The 20,054-nt window shown below is 37.0% G+C and overlaps 1 protein-coding gene across 7 annotated transcripts in view; it reads left to right on the top strand.

Moving 5' to 3' along the window:
• Positions 1-20,054, top strand: part of LOC124718871 (lysine-specific demethylase 4C-like) — a 380,259-nt gene that overhangs the window by 173,168 nt on the left and 187,037 nt on the right. For all 7 annotated transcript variants that reach the window (XR_007005926.1, XM_047244505.1, XM_047244509.1 and 4 more), the window contains one exon: positions 11,693-11,797. Coding sequence is in view for 6 of the 7 variants with exons in the window: in XM_047244505.1 (XP_047100461.1) it covers positions 11,693-11,797 (105 nt within the window). In the remaining variant the exon portion in view is untranslated. The remainder of the gene's footprint in view (positions 1-11,692; positions 11,798-20,054) is intronic.

Genomic DNA, 20,054 nt, shown 5'->3' with positions numbered 1-20,054 from the left:
TATAGGCCTGCTGTTGTTCCTGATCTACACGAATGATTTAGGAGACAATCTGGGCAGTCCTCTTAGATTGTTTGCAGATACTGCTGCCATTTACCTTACGATCAAAACAAATTGCAAAATGTTTTAGACGAGATATCTGTATGGCGCAAAAAGTGGCAATTGACTGTAAATCGTGAAAAATGTGAAGTCATCCACATGAACACTGAAAACAATGTGATAAATTTCAGTTATCAGTTACACTATAAATCACACAAATCTAAAGTCTGCAAACTCAACTAAATACTTGAGGATTACAATATAAATAACTTAAATTGGAATGATCACATAGATAATGCTGTGCGGAAAGCAAGCCAAAGAGTGAAAATTTATTGGCAGAACACTTAGAACATGTAATAGATTTACTAAAGAGACTGCTCACACTAACGACAGAGAATATCGAAAAAGTTCAAAAAAGGGCAGCTCACTTTGTACGATCACAAAACGGGAGAGAGAGTGCCACAGATATATTACACTAACCGGGATGGCAGTCATTAAAACAAAGGCTTTTTTTTTATCTACAGAAGGATGTCCGCATGAAATTTCAATCAGCAACGTTCTCCTCCAATTGTGAAAATATTTTGTTGACACCTACCTACATAGGGAGAAATTATCACGTAATAAATTCAGAGAAATCAGAGCTCAGACAAAAATATTTAAGTGTTCATTTTTCCTGCATGATTTTTGAGGGTGGAATGGTATACAAGTAGCTTTAAAGGTGGTTCGATGAACCCTCTGCCGGGCACTTAATTGTGAATTGCAGACTAATCATGTAGACATAATGGGAATGGTGTTTCCTCAGTGAAAGTGCGTTTTCATTGTGCTGGACTAGTAAGTGTGGTGAAGTGATAGTTCACAAGAGAGTAGTGTTTGGGTTGGTATAACAGTTTGTGTTTGTTTAGCTTACAGCATTATTGCCACATGTCTTACCTGTTCCATAAGTTGTTGCCACTTAACTTTGCATTTATTTCAATGAAGCACACACTTCCCATATTCTAGGGACAGTATCAACTGTCTGTATAAGCCCACAACAGTCGACATTGTTGACGCGAGATGACAAATGATGTTCTGAGTTCCACTTTTTGGCTCTGTCTCTTTCACACATTTTTAATATGGGATGTTTATACAGGGTAGTCAGAAACAGTCTAAAGAGCGTGTAGGGGTGTTGCAGTGTAGGTTGTACGGAGAATTAATTTTTAAGAAAAAATTTTTGTGCTTTTATCATTTCTGAATTAATTAGTATTGAAGTTAGCCAGTTGGGTCATTGACCATGCAAATTCGAGCTGCCCGCCAGGTACAATTAGTGTCAGTTGTTCTCACAGTGTAGACGATAGCGCACGAAAGACTCAGCCTTGGGCGCGGGTTGGACCTTCACTATCACCCTGAGCCCAATTTTTGTGTTGCTCTTTTGTCCAGTTTTAGGAAACCAAATGAACACGTTTGGCAACACCACCTCTATTGAGCCACTTAAATTTGTGCACGCAACAGCTCAATTTGCTAACTTCAGTGCTAATTAACTCAGAAACAGTGCAGCTTATTGAATATTTTTTCTTAATGATTATTTATCAGTGCAGCCTACCATGCAACACTCTTACAAGATTTTCGACTATTTCCGACCACCATGTATAACATAATTATGTAAGTAATTCAGGAATAAGGGAATAATCACTAAATAGTAGTAGGACAATTCCCTAAATAGTAGTAAAGCTATATTCTGCTGGCCAAATACACTGTACAACTTTCCCATACGACAAAAGTTTTTATTTTTAATATTTGACATAAACTACTGCATTGTTATTGGGCAAAATACAATTTTACAAGGAATATTTATTGAAACTCATTTCTGCAGCATAGCATTTGCATTCATTCATGTGGCTTATGACCAGGCCTGAATTCGTGCAGACTTAGATGTTAAATGTACTCCAGCTGTGGAAAATGTGATAATATTGATTGACATGTCTGTTATTTTCATTTAAACTCATTTCTGCAGCATAGCATTTGCGTTCATTCATGTGGCTTACGACCAGGCCTGAATTCGTGCAGACTTAGACGCTGAATGTACTCCGGCAGTGGAAAATATGATAATATTCATTGGCATGTCAGTTATTTGTTATTAAAAACTTATTATTAAACATAAACAACAGTTTGCGTTTGACTGTACATACAGTTTCAGAGCTGCCTTGGGCATTTTTTTGAAAGTGTAAACGTTTGACTATTTGTGCAATTGTTTTCCAACTTCTGACATAAAAGATTTTTCAGGTTTTCTGCATGTCATCGACATAATGGCGTGCTAGGTTACTTGTGTTTGAGATAGACATGGAATCTCACAAACTTGCATTGTTCCTTTCTGTAGAGAGCACTCCACAAAAGCTGAGTAAATCAAAACTGGACAACTAACAAATGATAATCGCCATTAATCTCTTTGCAAAAAAGCATTTTGTAAAGCTTTCCAAAATAATGTGAAAAGGATAGGTTGCTACTCATCATATAGAGGTAATGGTGAGTTGCAGGCAGGCACAACAAAAAGATTGTTAAACAAGACTTAAACAACACACACACATTCTTTTCTTCCACATACAACTCGCACACACGTGACCACTGTATGTCTAAACCATTTTTATAAATGATTTCTTTTACCTCATCTATCATAAATTTATACATGTTACATGCACTCCATATTTTAAGGTTCATACCAAGTTGTGATCTGGAATTGAGATGATATGCTTTCTAATTCTCCAACGAAATGCCGGGAGCCTACAGGTGTAAAGACTCATGTAAAACAGGAAAAAGAAGTTTCCTTATGGAATGTGATACTTTTAAGTTAATATATTTAAATCAGAAAACAGTGTACGTAATGTGAATTTGCTAGATTCTCAGAGGTAGTTTCGTAAATTGTGAGTTTATAGCCACATGTGTCAGGAATGGTAAACTTCAACAATTTATTGTGAGATCGTAATGTGAGAACAATAAGTGGCAGATTCTCAGTTGTGTGGGAATCATAACTAAAAAAAAATTTCGAGCATATGCATGAAACACAGTGGCTGTAGTTAATGAAATAATTATTGAGTAGACACCACAATGATGGTATAATGTAATTTCGTGATGTCCTAAAAACTTGTAAAATGTGAAGCATTAACATAGACAGAAATTCTTAGCTTCTTTATAACTTCAGTGTAGTACTGATTAAATGTATGGTTTATATGCTAAATTACCAAGGCCTTTTATTGTCACCTCAGTTGTAATATGACAAGATTAGGGCAGAGGCAGTAGAATCCGATACATTCCTTTGTCAATTCAGAAGAATGGTCCCAAAATGCACAGTTTAGGTGTCGTTGCTACTGCTGTTTTGCAGATTGTTCCGTCTATACTTTTCAGTCACAAATTACTGTCTGCTACGTGCGATGGAACACTGGATGCCATCATCACTCTCATTATTCCATAATGTGCTCCAGGTTCTCTGTCCTTGGTGACAAAGGTTAAATTAAGTTCAAAAGAGCAGATTTTAAGAGCCAACTATGACAGAAAGGAAAGGATAAATGAAGAGCTCAGGAGAGGGGAAAGGGTCCATTCAGAGGATTCTACTGTTTGTACCAATTACAGTGATTTGGTTATCTCAGTAATGAAATCTTCTATGTGTAAATCCATAATCTGCAAACAATTGTGAAGTACATGGTGGAGGGTAACTGCCATTATTTTACCACTTGCCGTCCCTTGTTCCTGTTCTGTGTATGTATGGAGTGAGAAGAATGATTGTTTGTGTGCCTCTGTGCATGCTGTGATTAGTCTAATCTCGTTGTTGCCATCCATATAGGAGTAACATGTAAGGGCTTGCAGCATATTGCTAGATTCATCAGTTAATATTGGTTCTTGAAACTAACGTACTAGGTTTTCATGGAATACAAATCACTTGGTACGAGGGGCACCCACAGTTTCCATGATACACTTCATCTACATCTACACAGCTACTCTACCAATCACGCATAAGTTCCTGGCAGAGGATTCATCAAAACACCTTCACACTAATTCTCTGTAATTCCACTTTCGAACAGTGTGCGGAATAAATGAGCACCTATACCTTTCCGTGCGAGCTCTGATTTTCCTTATTCCATTATGATGATTATTTCTCCGTGCATAGGTCGGCATCAACAAAATATTTTCGCATTCAGAGCAGGAAGTACGTGATTGAAATTTCCTGAGAAGATCCCACAACAGTGAGAAACGGTTTTGTTTTAGTGACCTCCATCCAAATCCTGTTATCATGACAGTGACACTCCCTCCCCTATTTCTCAATAATACAAAATGTGCTGCTCTTCTTTGAAATTCCTCAATGTACCCTTCTTGTAGTGATGTGACCATTGGTTTTTCCAAGAACTGCCCACAGTTTGAGGTGTCTACAGTAGACTATAGTTAAATGAAGGGTTAATTCTGCTGCAAATTCAGTATAGAATCTGATAGGAATTGAATTGGGCTCTGGAGCTTTGCTCACTTCTAAAGACTTCAGCTGTTTCTCAATACCACTGACACTAATATGTATTTCATTCATCTTTTCAGTGTGATGAGGATTAAACTGGGGCCAATTCTCCAGGGATTTCCTTTGTAAATGCACATTTGAAAATGGAGTTAAGCATTTCAGCTTTTGCTTTGCTACCTTCAATTTCAGTTCCTGTCTCTTTACATATGACCCGAGCTCCTTTGAGCTCTGTGAAAGGTCACTTGACAATGTTCTGCTATGGTAGTAACTGAAGGCTTGACACGGTGCTCTGTTAACAGCCAAACACATTTCATTCAGCATCTTTACTGGTGCATCTCTGCAATCTTAGTCAACGGTCTGATGTTATGAACTGATCGATGCCCAGGCATGTGTAAACAGTTGGGCTTGCTGAGCTTCTTTCAGATTGTAACTGCTTTCTGAGTTGTTATAGTCTCTGATGGTGTCTCCAGCATTGCAAGCCAAAATGTAAAATAAACAATAAATAAAAAAGTCACCAGATATCAGCAATTTACATTCTATCATCATGACTGCGGCAGTCCTAGCTACCTTAGCCCTCTCTGCCTTTGTGTTACCCAGGTTGTACAAATCCCTGTAAGAAGAAATACCTTAAGAGATGTTTAATTAACCAAAGCATTAATTAACAAAGACAGGCAATTATTAATGCAACATAAGTGAACTAGTTTCTATCAGAAAACAGGTTACAATCAGCATACTAAAATTAGCATGAAAGCCAGTACTGTGGCAGTTGATTTTTCTTTGTTAGTTCAGAACAGCTACACTTTTTGTACTGTTGCCAGTTTAACATTCTTTCAAAGAATAACAGCTACCACAATTCTTTAAGAATAGAGGCCTGTTCTTGAACCTAGATAATCAGGTATATTTGCAGATAAGATAGCCTTTTGAATGTCTAAAAATTCACAATTTTGTGCTTTACGGCCAGTGATATCTTGTTGGATATCTTTGTACCAGAATTTTGAAACTGAACCGTGAAAAAAAAATTTAAAGTATATTTTTTTGTTTCTATTATCGTTGTGTGTTAACTACATTTTTCATGAAACTGATTTTTTTGAAATTAGAAATGTCATCAGGTAACAAAAAATCCTGTAAATCAGGAATAAAATTAGAAGAACATTCGAGACCTCTGCTAGATTGGTGATTATATTACATAATACGAGGGCTGTTCAATAGCACTGCTGCCAGTCTTCAAATTCATGCCGGAAACCATTTTTTGAGAGGTCCTTCAAAATTACCTACGCAGCCTTCACCACTGGTTCTGAAGTTTGATAATGCCTCCCACGAAGGCATTTCTTCATGTTAGGGAACAGAAAAAAGCCACATGGGGCTAAATCTGGAATATAGGTAGGGTGAGGGATGCAAATCACGTTAATTTTTGAGAGGTATTCAGCAACAACATTGACAATATGTGGCCGCTTTTTATGGTGGTGCAGAAATGTGGTCTTTTGTGCCTGATACGGACTTGCAATGTTTCCAGAACATCCCTGTAGTATTGTCCAGTTACTGATGTGTGTGCAGGTACAACATGCTGAAAACCATTCCATGACTATGAAAGAATGAGATGATCTAACTTTCCCAGCAGAAGCAACCACTTTTGATTTTTGGGGGGTTGGTGAGATAGACATGATCCAGCGAAAAGCAGCGCGATTCGTCATGGGGACATTTAGTCAGCGCGAGAGCGTTACGGAGATGCTGAACAAGCTCCAGTGGCGGACACTTCAAGAAAGGCGTTACGCAATACGGAGAGGTTTATTATCGAAATTACGAGAGAGCACATTCCGGGAAGAGATGGGCAACATATTACTACTGCCCACATATATCTCGCGTAATGATCACAACGAAAAGATCCGAGAAATTAGAGCAAATACGGAGACGTACAAGCAGTCGTTCTTCCCACGCACAATTCGTGAATGGAACAGGGAAGGGGGGATCAGATAGTGGTACAATAAGTACCCTCCGCCACACACCGTAAGGTGGCTCGCGGAGTATAGATGTAGATGTAGATTTCCACATTGAGCTTTGCTGTTTGTTCTCAGGATAAAAATGATGAAGCCAAATTTCATCAGCAATGATTACAATTGAAAGAAACTCCGGATCTTCCTCTAACATCAACTTTAACTGCATGCAGACCTGTACACGAATGTCCTTTTGTTTGGAAATCAAGTCTTGGAACCCATTGTGCACAAACACATGTCGTGTGTAATTTTTCTGTCACCAACGTGTGGGCAGCACTCAATGAAATGTTCAGTATTTCAGAAAGTGATCTTAAGGTAATTCATCAATCCTCTCTCACAATGACGGCAGCAGTGTTGATGTTTTCTTCCATAAAGGCAGTAACTGGAGCACTGGGTCCACCTTTGAAATTGTCTCCCCTCTTTAAACATTTTAAACCACCTTTGAGCTGTGCTGTGCTGTAGGGAAGAACAGGCTCTCCATTGGCCTCGGCTGAACATTTGTCGATGACGAAAGCAGCATATTGTTCCTCACATGTTATCTTCATTGCAGCGGTGGGTGATACGGAACATGTCTGATCTTGCCTGCCTCTCACAGGCAGGTACCAGGAGTCCCAACAATGAAACTACTATGGCATGTTTGTTGCACATTAAACTAACAGAATATTGTAAGATTAAATTTTAGGGCCGAGAAATTATGACCATAAAAAAGATTATGATCATTCTTTATTGAACAGCCCTCGTATTTGTATTGCTAGCTTTTGCTAAGTACATATCTTATTTATTTTAACTCCGTTATACCAGAAAACTGACAAATATGTGAAACAATATACTGCAATACCAAAATAACCTGGCAGTCTTGCAAAATAAGTCAGTTATTTTGGACAGACTATGATTTTCTTTTTTTTGCAGTCACATCTTGAAAAAATATTCACTAATGCACCTTGCAGATATAGCAAACAAGAACAAAAATTAGAGAATTAATTATACAGTTGGTTTCATTCTAGTTTATACAGTATGAGAAATTTGTGCGACACGACAGGTGCAGGAGGCAGAATGGTACGACTGTGTATTTTCAGAGATCATCAAATGCTATGATGTGTGTCCCAATGCGGCTGGAAACTGTGGAAAAATAAATCCGAGTGTGTACTTTCACAATGTTGTAAAAGAAATTCTGTAATTTCATTCACCTCTTTGTTAAAAAATAAGCTACTACTTTAAAAATAGCCCTCATATTTGTTAATTGCATGAGCCTAAATGTTATAGATTCAAGTCAGTAAAAAGTATTTTGGAGAAATTAGTTTCTAGTCCACAGCTAATTAGCTGGTATGCAGTTTCAGTAGAAGTAACTACATTCTGTTTCCGAAACGAGAGACGTAAGTCTGTGAGGTGTTACAAGAGTGTCATTGTTGCTAAACTATAGGACGTCTTGAATGCATCCAGCTTTGTAGTCAGAAGTTTGATAGTTTGTGATACAGTCAAGTTGTTTTACTTTTCCTTGTGTCATAAAGGATGATATTTGAGGACAACTCAGTTCAGGCACAAAGATATGCTATTCATGCCATACAGTGTCATTTCAGCTGACCTCATTTGACTATCTAGGAATTTCTCACTGACAAAGTACATGTATTGTCACACGAGGTTTGTTATTGACAAAATGAACTTCTTTAGAAAGAACAGCTGTATCCATGTGGTACTGAATCTTCTTTTGTACCTTTCAGAATGGTGTACATTAATCTACAGCATATGTTTTGGTTAGTTGTTGGCAAGAATTGAAGGTGGTCGTGATAAACAGCAGCTCCGATGGGCAAATAACTAGATAAAAATACAGTTCCCAAAGAAAGCATGTGATGACGTGTGAATATTACTGACCTATCAATTTAATAAGTTATGATTCCAAAATATTAACACCAATTCTTTACAGCAAAATGGAAAAACTAGTAGAAGCCAACTTTGGAAAGATCAGTTTGGATCCTGGAGGCAGTTCTGACCCTATAACTACTCGTAAATGATAGGTTAAAGAAAGGCAAACCTACATTCATAGACTTCAGGAAAGCTTTTGACAATGTTGGCTAGAGTGCTCTCTTTGAAATTCTGAAGGTAGCAATGTTAAAATGCAGTGAGTGAAAGGATATTTACAACTTGTACAGGAACCAGATGGCAGTTGTAAGAGTGAAGGGAACCAAAGTAAAATTTAGAGTAGGAATTGAACTTCACGCAGAAGAAATAAAAACAGAGAGGTTTGCCAATGCCATTGTAATTCCGTCAGAAATGGCAAAGGGCTTGAAACATCAATTGTTCTGAAAGGAGGGTATGAGATGAATATCAACAAAAGCAAAACAAGGATAATGGAATGTAGTCTAACTACGTCAGGTGATACTCAGACTTTTAGGAAACAAGGCACTTGGTGTAGTAGATGAGTTTTTCTATTTTGTCAGCAAAATAAGTGATGATGGTCCAATTAGAGAGGATATAAGATGTGTACTAGCAATGGCAAGAAAAACATTTCTGAAGAAGAGATAGTTGTGAACATTGAATACAAACAAGTGTTTGAAAGTCATTTTAGAAGGTATTTGAGAACTGTTGTATAAACATCTTCACCATTAGAAAATCTCTTCCCCCCCCCCCCCGAGATGTTCCTTCAGCTTGAAGAAGAGATAGAAATCACGCGATGCAAGATCTGGACTGTAGGGTGGATGCTTCTGACCCTCCCATCAAAAATGTCGACATATCGGGTGTTGCATTTTCATGCTGTACAACACTGCTTTTATTTAATTTTCCGGTCATTGAGCTCACATCTTTTTGTGAAGGTGACAATGATCACAGAACCTGGCACTTTATCTACTGCAGACAATGAAATGAGCACTGCCTCTTGAGTTGCGCATTTGCTGAACAATGTCTGCAATAGTCACCCTGCTATTGGTGCAAGTCAGTTCCTCGATCGCACGTTCAGCGCCTTCTGTTGTCGATGTCGACTGCCTCCCTTACCTACACGTGGAAGTACATTTCCAGTTACTGCTCCATTTCACTCATGCACTGTGGTGCACCTGTTATCTGTACCACAGCAGAACTACGTCTGCAGGAAAACTGGAACATTTACCATGTAGGAAGTATTAGCTCTAAAAGCAGGGCACTTAGTTTTATATGTATGTATCGACAGTGCTTCAAGTTTCACGTCCTAAAGTTAAGTACCAGTCAGTAATGCTGTTACATAATTTATTAGTTTTTTTTAACCCTTTTAGAGGGTACGATACATCAACATTGTTTCCACTTCTTTATTTTCAACTGTAGTTTCCTGTGGCCCCGCACTTTGTTCATTCCTTGAGAATGACGACGCTTCTCTTCTTGCATACATCTTTCAGTTCGTGTTTTTTTTTTTCTATTCTAAAAGCTTGCCTTTACTATTGCTTCTTTAATAAGTATGCTGCTTCTTATCGTGTCTGTGCCGACCCACATTTTTTATATCGCTTTCCACTCCTCTCAGCCATGTGATTCTGGGTTTACAATTGTTTGGTAAAGATTTGTGTAGGTGTTCACGCAGCATACATGTTCATAGAATTTTAATTCCTTCTCAGTACATCCATTAACTTGGCAACTTTTAGATAAAGTTCTGTTTTAGGTGTTAACCGGTATTCTAATTTGCTGCTAATATTGGGTCCTAGTATTTTCTTAGAATTCTTCTTTCAATTTTTTATCGAGCCCTTTGTAATCAATCAGCTTAAGAGTTTTCACTCCATAGAGTATTTCTGGTCTGACCACTGTTTCAGTTTTGTGTTCCAAGGTAAATATATTTTTAGTGTATTTATCTTAAACATTTGAGGCGCATTACCGATGTTTATATTTGTAGACCCACTTTTGCTGCTTGACATAGCAGTTCTGTGTTTTGTTCTTGTGCACTTTCAAGTGAGGCTATAGTAAGTGCTATGTCATCTGCAGATGCTAGACAATCTACAATAATGTTGTTTGGCTTTCTTCCTAGTTGCATGCCCTCAGTACTTATGGTCTTCCTCCATTCCCCAACCACTTTCTCTAATGCACAATTAAAAAGCAAGGGTTACAAGCCACCTCCTTGTCAAATTCTAAATTTTATTTCAAATTTTTCTGACAGCTCTCCAATAAATTTTACTTATGATGTTGTATTGGTTAAAGCTTACTTACCTTTTGTTATTGGTTTGATGCAGCCTGTCAAATTCCTCTCCTGTGCCAACTCTTTCATCTCACAGCACCAATTGCAACCTATGTCCTCAATTATTTTCTTCTTCACTGTCATTGAGAATAGCAATGTCATCAGCGAATTATCATTCATATCCTTTTATCCTGAATTTCAATCCCACTCCTGAATTTTTCTTTCATTTCCATCATTGCTTCTTCATTGTATAGATTGAGAAGTAGGAGCAAAAGACTACATATCCCATATCCCCCCATTTAATCCATCCATTTCGTTCTTGGTCTTCGGTCTTACTGTTCACACTTTGTTTTGTACGTATTGTATATTATCTGTCTTTCCCTATAACTCACTCCTAAGTTGCTCAGAATTTCAAGTATCTTTCATCATTTTAAATTGTTCGAACACTTTTTCCAGGGTCGACAAATCCTGTCAATATCGCTTGCTTTTTCTTCAGTTTTGCTTCCATTATCAACCACGCCAGAACTGCTTGTCTATCTGTGGTGTATTCCTAAATACAAATTGATCATCATATAACAGATCCTCAGTTTTCTTTTCCATTCTTCTGTATATTATTCTTGTCAGCAGCTTGGATGCATGAGCTGTTAAACTGATTGTGCTGTAATTCTTGTTTTATTATCTTCTTCAAACTCTTAAAAATGTTCAATAATGTATTTTCATCAGTAGAACTATATGCCTTTTTAAAATCAGCAAACGTTGCTGCATATTTAAAGCTTCTGATTTTCCTAGTTTCTAAGATGTGCTTTAAGTTTATGACTTGTTATACTTTTGATCTGCTCTTCCTGAACCCTCCTTTATACACCCCTAACTGTAGATCAAATTATTGTTATTAGTCATTAACCATTTAATGTAATGGCATATACTATGATCACAAGGAAGTGTTAGAATGGTTATACAGAATAAAAGACTAAATAATTTAACAGAGGTTTAATTCCTGCACACTCGTACAGGAACTCTAATGCTCTGTATTGTTATTTGAGTGGAGGTATAGAGTTGTCCCCAATGTTACAGGCAATGGCAGCTCCTGTTCACCCGCCCCGCTTCTGGTGCCGGCAGATGAGGAGCCGGCCTGCAACAGTCCTCGCAGCGAACCACCTCAGCTGTCTCCCGAAGGAGGTCAGTCACTTTCCTGGCCAAAAAGACATGCTGAACTCTGTGGCTACTTACATAATACTATTGTATTAATGTATTCCATGAACAGGGCAACCATAAGATAATAACTAAAATGGTTCTATGAATGAATGATATAAGAATCCATAAACATAACCAACTGTAGAACTAAAATAATTATGTTTTATCAGTAACTACCATAGCTAACAAGCCCTGCATTCCCCAGGTATTCAAACAGAACCTTATATATAGTCCTGCAGTAGACTCAGTGTGATATGACTGCATGCAGTTTCTGTATGCTGGCCGCAGCTGCTTCACGTGTCTACAAGGCTATTTTTGTGTCTGTGGTAACACCTCTTCGTAGCTCTATAGATGCTTATTGTTTCTGCCTACAGCAGTTGTCATTTCACAGTTGAAAGCTGTCAAAAGCACTGCCAGGCTTCAGGGATTTTCCTAAGTTTCTCAACTGCAAGAGTGTCTTAGTAAAGAATAAACAAGAGTGTCTTAGTAAAGAATAAACAAGAGTGTCTTAGTAAAGAATAAAACTTTTACTTCATGCATTATGCAATATTTTTAGCACAACTCAGTGTTTATGACATATCTCCTGATCTATGTGGAGACTGTCTGTGAAATATGTTGCAAATAGTTATAGTACGTTCAGTGAATGATGGAGGTTTATGTATCTCGAGACAATGACAGGAATTTGCTTGTGCAGATTTTGTCTCTTACCACCACCATCAGCCGTGACAAGTTCGACAACTGGAATAAAATTCACTGAATGACATGTTAAGATCACGTTTAATTCTCACATTGGCTGCGACGTTCACAGCAGAGCACTCAGAACACTCGTTGGTTGTCAGAATGTGTGATGGTGCACAGCACAAACCCAAACTCGACCCCCATCCTCGCACAATGCGGCAGTTTTTCATGCTTCTCAGTGCTGACATATCTACTGACCCATGTTTCATACTATAATATAATGTTGTAGGTATATTCAGTAGCATGTGTGGATACTGTCAGCAAACTGTTGTGAACAGAGTTAGTAGTAAAGAAGTTATAAATTTAAACACTGTAAATGAGAAGCTTTTATTTGCGTGTGTAAATCACAAGCTGAAAAGGAATTACACAAATGGTTAAACCCTGTAGTAACTACTAGCTGTAGCTGTTTGCTGAAAAATAAATAAACTGCTTCAAAGAAAACCAAAAGAACATAAGCTATGCAGACTGTCACTAAGTGTAACTGAGTAGCCTTTGCTTGTCTGTGTTTTATCGTAAATACATACCTGAGAATGTGAACTGACAACCTAAATACGCTACTGATTGATTTGCTCAGTGTGAAATGTTTGAGAAAAACAGCAATCTTAGATCACCTCTCACTCCGCAAACAAAAAATTTTATATTTTTGTAACTTACCATGGAAGTATAAAACATAAAATACTTAAATTCCTAAAAATATATGTTCGCTTTAACTATGTGCTCAGAGTACTGCATTTCTGTGTGTGGATGCACAGGCACAAATATTTGCAAATTCACAGCTTAATTAGTAAGCAGTCCAAAAAATGACAAATCATTTCTCAACACAGATCTTCCATTAAGACAGGACCAAACTTGGCTAAAGTCCTATTTGTTCAATGTTCACAACATAACACATCCATTATTAAATACATCATCTAAATGCAGTAAATTGTTGCAGGAATAATTGTCTATTGCAGGTGCCTTCACCTAAGACGTCTAAACGTAGCATCTACAATGCAAAATAATGAGTCATGTAAAATCTTTCACTGGAAACAGTACTCCAATCCATGGTACAGGAACATAGTTGAAGCAGAAGCTGTGGACTAATCTTGATTACTGGCGATAGAGAGAGAGAGAGAGAGAGAGAGAGAGAGAGAGAGAGAGAGAGAGGACAATGGAAAATGCACCACTTTGTAGTGCATCTGAAAGAATTTATTTATTTATTTATCATCAACACACTTCTACATGGGAACTATTGGTAACATGAAGAATATCGAGTGTCTATTCAATTTCTTGCCAAGTTCCTTGTAACATTTCCTCTGTTATTGTTGCGATCGCATTAGTTATACGATGTCGCAATGTAGGAATATCGTCCACTTTGGTTCCAACGAAAGGGAAATTTCCTATCCAGGAAATGCAGTGGAGCTCCATCCTGTTGAAAAATGATGTTGGGTTGCAAAACTTGTATCTGAGGGTACACAAACTGCTACAACATGTCCAGATACACTGACCCATTCATTCACTGTTTGTTCCACAACAAAGAATGATCCAACAATCCTGTCGTGCATTAGCCCGCACCAGACGTTTAGCTTTAGGGCAGATGAAAGGTTGCGTCATCTGAGAATAAACATCTCTTCAGGAAGCTGGCATCGATATCAATATGCTGCAGCATATCCGCAGCAAATTGCTGCCAGCGTGGTTTGTAGTTCGGCATCAGATGTTGCAGAACTTGCACTTTGTAAGCACACATACAAAGAAGCTGGTGAACTACACGAGGCAATGTTGATCAAGGTACATCAAGTTGCCTAGATGCTTGACGAATTGACTTACGTGGGCTTCTGAGAAATGTTTGATGTACTCCGCTGTCTCTTCGGAAACTCTAATCTACACCACCAAAACGTTTCAGAACACTTCCCGTTGCCAGAACTTCCTACACCATTCCTCAATTGTTTTCACATCAGGTGGATCACATTTATATAAACCATGATAATTTCTTTGCACAGTAATCAGCAATTTTGTTTCTGCAAACCAAATTGACTGTAGTTGGCAGCACACAGTGCTGCAGAACTTGCAATAATGTAGTTTGGTATTGTCCAATAATCAGAATATCTTGGCAAATTGATTGTGGTGTGCATCACCATGGCACTTACAAACTACTAAGCATAAACAGAATAAAAATTGCACATGTACATATGAATTATATTAATATTTACACGTACATGAAGAAAACCACATGAGTCAAGTACATGTGTACAACAATATTTGCATATAAATGCAGAAGAAGGATAAAAATCCAATAGAATCTAATTAAAAAAAAAAAATAAATAAATAAATAAATAAATAAATAAATAATGCTCATACATCATAAACCATAGAAACCATAAATTAACCTAAACAACTGTACGTATCTGCTGGCAAAACATAAGTACAAATTTAAATCAAAACGTTCAAAATTATCATCCTCTTAGAATGTTGAATCGTAAGTGAATATCATAGTAAAACACAAGGTTTGTACAAATAGTAGTGCGTTTGAAGTACCACAGAATTGAATTATGAAATGTGTGTACAAATCTTCAAACTTAAATCCTAGAGGAAAAAAATAGTGTAACACAGAAGGGAAAGTTTTAGAGATAGGTCACACGGGAGTGAATGCATTGTCCATGTACCCATATATTAATCAAAATTTCATCGTACTTTCAAATGCCTGTTTGATAAGACTAAGACCACTTTTTCATCATGTTTTACACGTAAATCTCTGTCTCTTCATTTGTTAATCATAAAGCTCTGTTTCCATCACCTAATGTTAATAAATCTCTGTCATTCTACTAGCAAGCTTGCATTTCGTCTGCCAAGAAAAGCTCGTCTTCAACTATTTCACAAGTATATAACACACTCATTTCCTTTCTCTCTTAAACTCATTTTCCTGTTGCAAAAAATGTACTGCAGTATCTGCCACTTCATATACCTTTATGCTTTATTACTTTATAATCCTGTCATACCAAGGTATACCTTTGTCTCTGACAGTCTCTTTCTCACTCACTCAAGGCCAAGATTTATGTTGTTGTTCTGTGTGAAACCTTAAAATTAATGCTTAATCTAGTGCATGGGGTGCCCACATTCTCCCATTCATTCATACCAAGAGAAGAAAAATTCTACTTGAAGCAAATTTCTAAAGTGAATAAAACAGAAAACTCAAAAGTACTGTATGTCAAACTTATACAGAGATGCATTGCCACTACATATAAAACAAAATATCCAGAGAACTTGTTAGCAAATAAACATATTCACAGTGTGTACCATACACAGTGATGAACAAGAAAACACATTGCAAGGGAAAAAAATCTGGAGAAGGTAAGAAAATTGGGTCATTATTATTGCCTTCCAAAACCGTACATATTTTCATATACAACTACCTTTTATTTCTGGATTATGTGCTCTATGACACTAGTTGTTATCATTATGCTGTATTTTCTTTTCTCCTCTTTTTTTTTATTCGGTAAAATGCTGTTATAGAAAACTGTCTTAAAATCTGCAGGCTGAGACATAGCAGTTAATAGCATGAGCCACATTACTCTACAAGTCCCTGTTGGATCATTTAGACAATATTTGCAGAGTAAATTCACTTATCTTCAGCAAAATCCACAAAAGCATATATTTCGTACCAAATTAAATTGATCAGAAAACAAAAATATCAGCAAATTCCTCAAATCAGATACACTGAGATAAATACTGCTGTATAAAGAGCAAATGCCATTAACATCTGTATATGAAAGAACCATAGGTGTAAATCTGTACACAATAAATAAAACATGTACTCTCTCCAACAAACCAAAGAATACATCAAACTTCCACATACTGGTTCCTATTCTTGCATTAAACATAGTGAGACTAATGTAATGTCATAGTTGAATGTAAAACAGAAGCCGAGTGTCACTTCTCCTTACCTCATTAAACTGTAAGTGGAAATATAACTGCAAGTGCTTCCATAAAAATCTTCAAGCACAACAGGCTACTACTAAACACAAACTCCATAAAGTAGGCCTATACCCTATAAATATCAACACTTTATCTCATCTCACTCAATACACACAGTTTCTCTGTTCTGCTCACACATAAGTAGACAATACAAAGACTATATCACTGGCAATATCATAGCTGTTCATTCACTGTATATCCTTTAGCCATACTCTACAAAACTAACTATTCAACAGGATTTCATCATTTCACACTTAATATATTTTCTTTATAGGTCATAAACAAAGGTGTATGTCTGATGTTTCACTTCACAGTGCAGTATAATCAGACAAGTGTAATATGTCATGACAAATACACAAAAACTATTCGAGAAAATGCTCAACATGTGATGCAAATCTCTCGATACTTTAGTGCATAAGGTTTCTACCTCTACTGTTTCACATGGGATTTGTTTGATTCAATATGGTCCATTGTACGACAGCAAGAATTTTTTGCTCATATACTTACCTTTGCTGGAGATTTGATGTGCTCTAATAGTACCTTCTGTCCTACTTTAAAGTCTCTTATTTTAGCTTTAGCACTGTGGAATTGACTTTCTGCTACATCCTTAATGTGAGTGATGGCCATTTCAGTAATGGGTGGGTGGGAAAGATGCAGAGTCATGAGGGACATCATTTAATATGGTTTGAAATGAGGAGATGTTATTTGTTCAAGTTCTTATTTTGTTTATGGCAGTACAATCCACAAAGCTTATTAATCTCTTCCATAATCCTCTCAGATGGAATATGAGTGAGGCAAATATGAAGATATAAACACTGGTTGTATTCTGTGAGCCTTTAATGTGTTTAACCAACTTTTGGAATAGAATTTTATTTATTTTTATTAATTATCCATCCGTGGACAATAAATATTATATGGATGTCGTCCAAAAGTAAATTTATGGGAAACAATCTGTGCAAAATGAACGTACAAAATTTTACATTAAGTAGTACAAAGAATAATACCTGGTCATACAAGACACAGTAATACAACTTTTTATACATGTACACTAACAGTCAGTCTGTTTGCCCTAAGGCTTTAATTTTGTCTTCCCTAAACAAGAAGCCCTTATTCACTACAATAATTCAGTAAAGATTCTACCACACTCAACAGCTGTCCTTCAGATTTAAAAAAGTAACACTTTATGAGATGAAAGATAGTGTTTTCAGTTTTGCCTTAATATAAACATTATCAGAATTATTTATTGGCCTAAATAGTCATTTACCAAATAAAAACATTGTTCATATAGAAATTCTATAATTTCTACTTTAAATCTGTTTTCATCTAACTTTCTGATGTTGGCTGGCAGTATGTTGTACAGCATATAAAACATTTGTATACAGGACGCCCATTTATCTTGACCAGCCTTAAACTATTTGGGGTCATTCTATGTCAGTTCAACCAGGAGCTCCAGCTCATAGTCTCAGATTTGACTAAAATTCAGTACACACACTACCATGTGTGGAACACTCATGTACAAAGTATTAGTTTCCCCTGCCAATTAGTTCCAGAATTCTGACTTGTGAATGAAGGTGGTGTGACCCGGAAATTGCAACCCGCATCTGGCAATCTATCTTCAGACCCAAATTCAGGTCTTAATAACTTTGGAACTATTCCACACAGTCCAGTGAAATTTTTACAACCCAGTAACATCCATTTAGATGACACACTTCATGAATCAAAACACCAACAACATATTTCTGAGGGAAAATAAAAAAATTCCAAAATGTGATTAAAAAATTTAATACGTTAAAAGGTACATATTGTGAAAAATTACCTGAAAAACATGGATTTTCGAAGTGTGGTAGCACAAAATGGACAAATGGTATCCAAGCCAAATTTCACACACTGCGTAAGTAGACCATTATGATACATATCTCAAAATTTCAGCATGTTATTGCAAGACATTTGTGCACAATGGAAGTTGACAGATGTATTTGGTGATGTGGCCATTGTTCCACAACACAATTTTGTAAAAACATATCGTAAACTGTTCTGCCTCCTCTTATCCTCTCCCACAACTGTTTAATCACCAAGCAACAACATATAGACAGATTTTCACAACCTATCATTAATGTTTACTGCACCTGAACTGCTAAAAACCAGTCGATTGTGCTTCGAACAGAAGTTCTCCCACACTTTAGCTACTGTACTCCGTACATTGAGTGGCAAATTGTACTGTCTTCCTGGTACTATGGTAGGACCTGGAACTGTCATAAGAATATGTTCAAAAGGAATCCAACACCTGTCTGTCAAACGTGGCCAATGAAATGATCTTGCTGGTCCTGCTGGTGTCATGAAATTAACAAATACATCACCTTCTGCTTCACAGAACTCTGCAACACATCCTAAGTACCATTTGTCATCATAAATATAACATAGCAACCTGGTTGTATGTTGCTGCTTTTGCTTCTGAATCCTGTGAAGACACATGTTGTGCCTGAACCTATAGTTATAACCCAACAGTCTGCTCATCTGCACATTGTCAGAGTCCGGTGGAGAGAGGTGGTGATGGCTCCTTGTGCCTGCAACAGTTTTAACGTGTTCCAGTCTGCTTTTTAGCAACTCTTAGACTGATTTCACCTCATCTTTTGAAACATCGAATTATTGTTATGCCAAAGATATTTTTCTGTATCCAGGTAAATAATTGAAGAGGTGTTAGAATGTGACCTTCTGTAGGGTGCTGCAGACTAGCTTGTGATGCCATGCACTTAATGGTAGCACCAATACCATCACATACATTTTTACCATGACTTGTTGCGAAAAAATTCCATTCTGCATGAATCTGAAAATCATGGTAATGCATGCATGAATTTTTGAGATTTTTAGTTTATTGTTATGCCAAAGATATTTTTCTGTATCCAGGTAAATAATTGAAGAGGTGTTAGAATGTGACCTTCTGTAGGGTGCTGCAGACTAGCTTGTGATGCCATGCACTTAATGGTAGCACCAATACCATCACATACATTTTTACCATGACTTGTTGCGAAAAAATTCCATTCTGCATGAATCTGAAAATCATGGTAATGCATGCATGAATTTTTGAGATTTTTACTGACTAGCTGCCCCATCACTTTAGTATTTCGCAAAATGTATGTGAGGCAGCTTGTTTTTCACATATGCCATGACAGTGCGAATGTGGGCATGAACTGCAATGGCATCACAAATTAAACAGTCACTAAAAACGCACAGGTTCATGACTGACAGACACATCACCTGATTCACCTCTATAGTAAACTGCAAATGGCTGGAGAGTTGACTGTTGTCCCAATGATATCCTTGGATGGCATCTTGAACTATAAATGCATAATTTTCAGAAAAGTCTAGTATTACTATAATTTCATCTTGTTTCAAATTATCGTTACAAAACTGAAGATTAGCCAATTGTGCTGTTACTGTGAAGCCATGTGTGGTCAGTTTGTCCATTTTTTGACAACACATTTCAACAAAATCTTCCACTGTACTTTGCTTTGTTTCAAGACTTTTGCAATCCATGTGTGTCCATTGTGTATAA

This window comes from Schistocerca piceifrons, chromosome 10, assembly GCF_021461385.2.
Source record: "Schistocerca piceifrons isolate TAMUIC-IGC-003096 chromosome 10, iqSchPice1.1, whole genome shotgun sequence".
Classification (NCBI taxonomy): Eukaryota; Metazoa; Arthropoda; class Insecta; order Orthoptera; family Acrididae; genus Schistocerca; species Schistocerca piceifrons.
The sequence above is the reverse complement of the archived record's forward strand: the minus strand, read 5'-3'. Positions and strand labels throughout refer to the sequence as shown.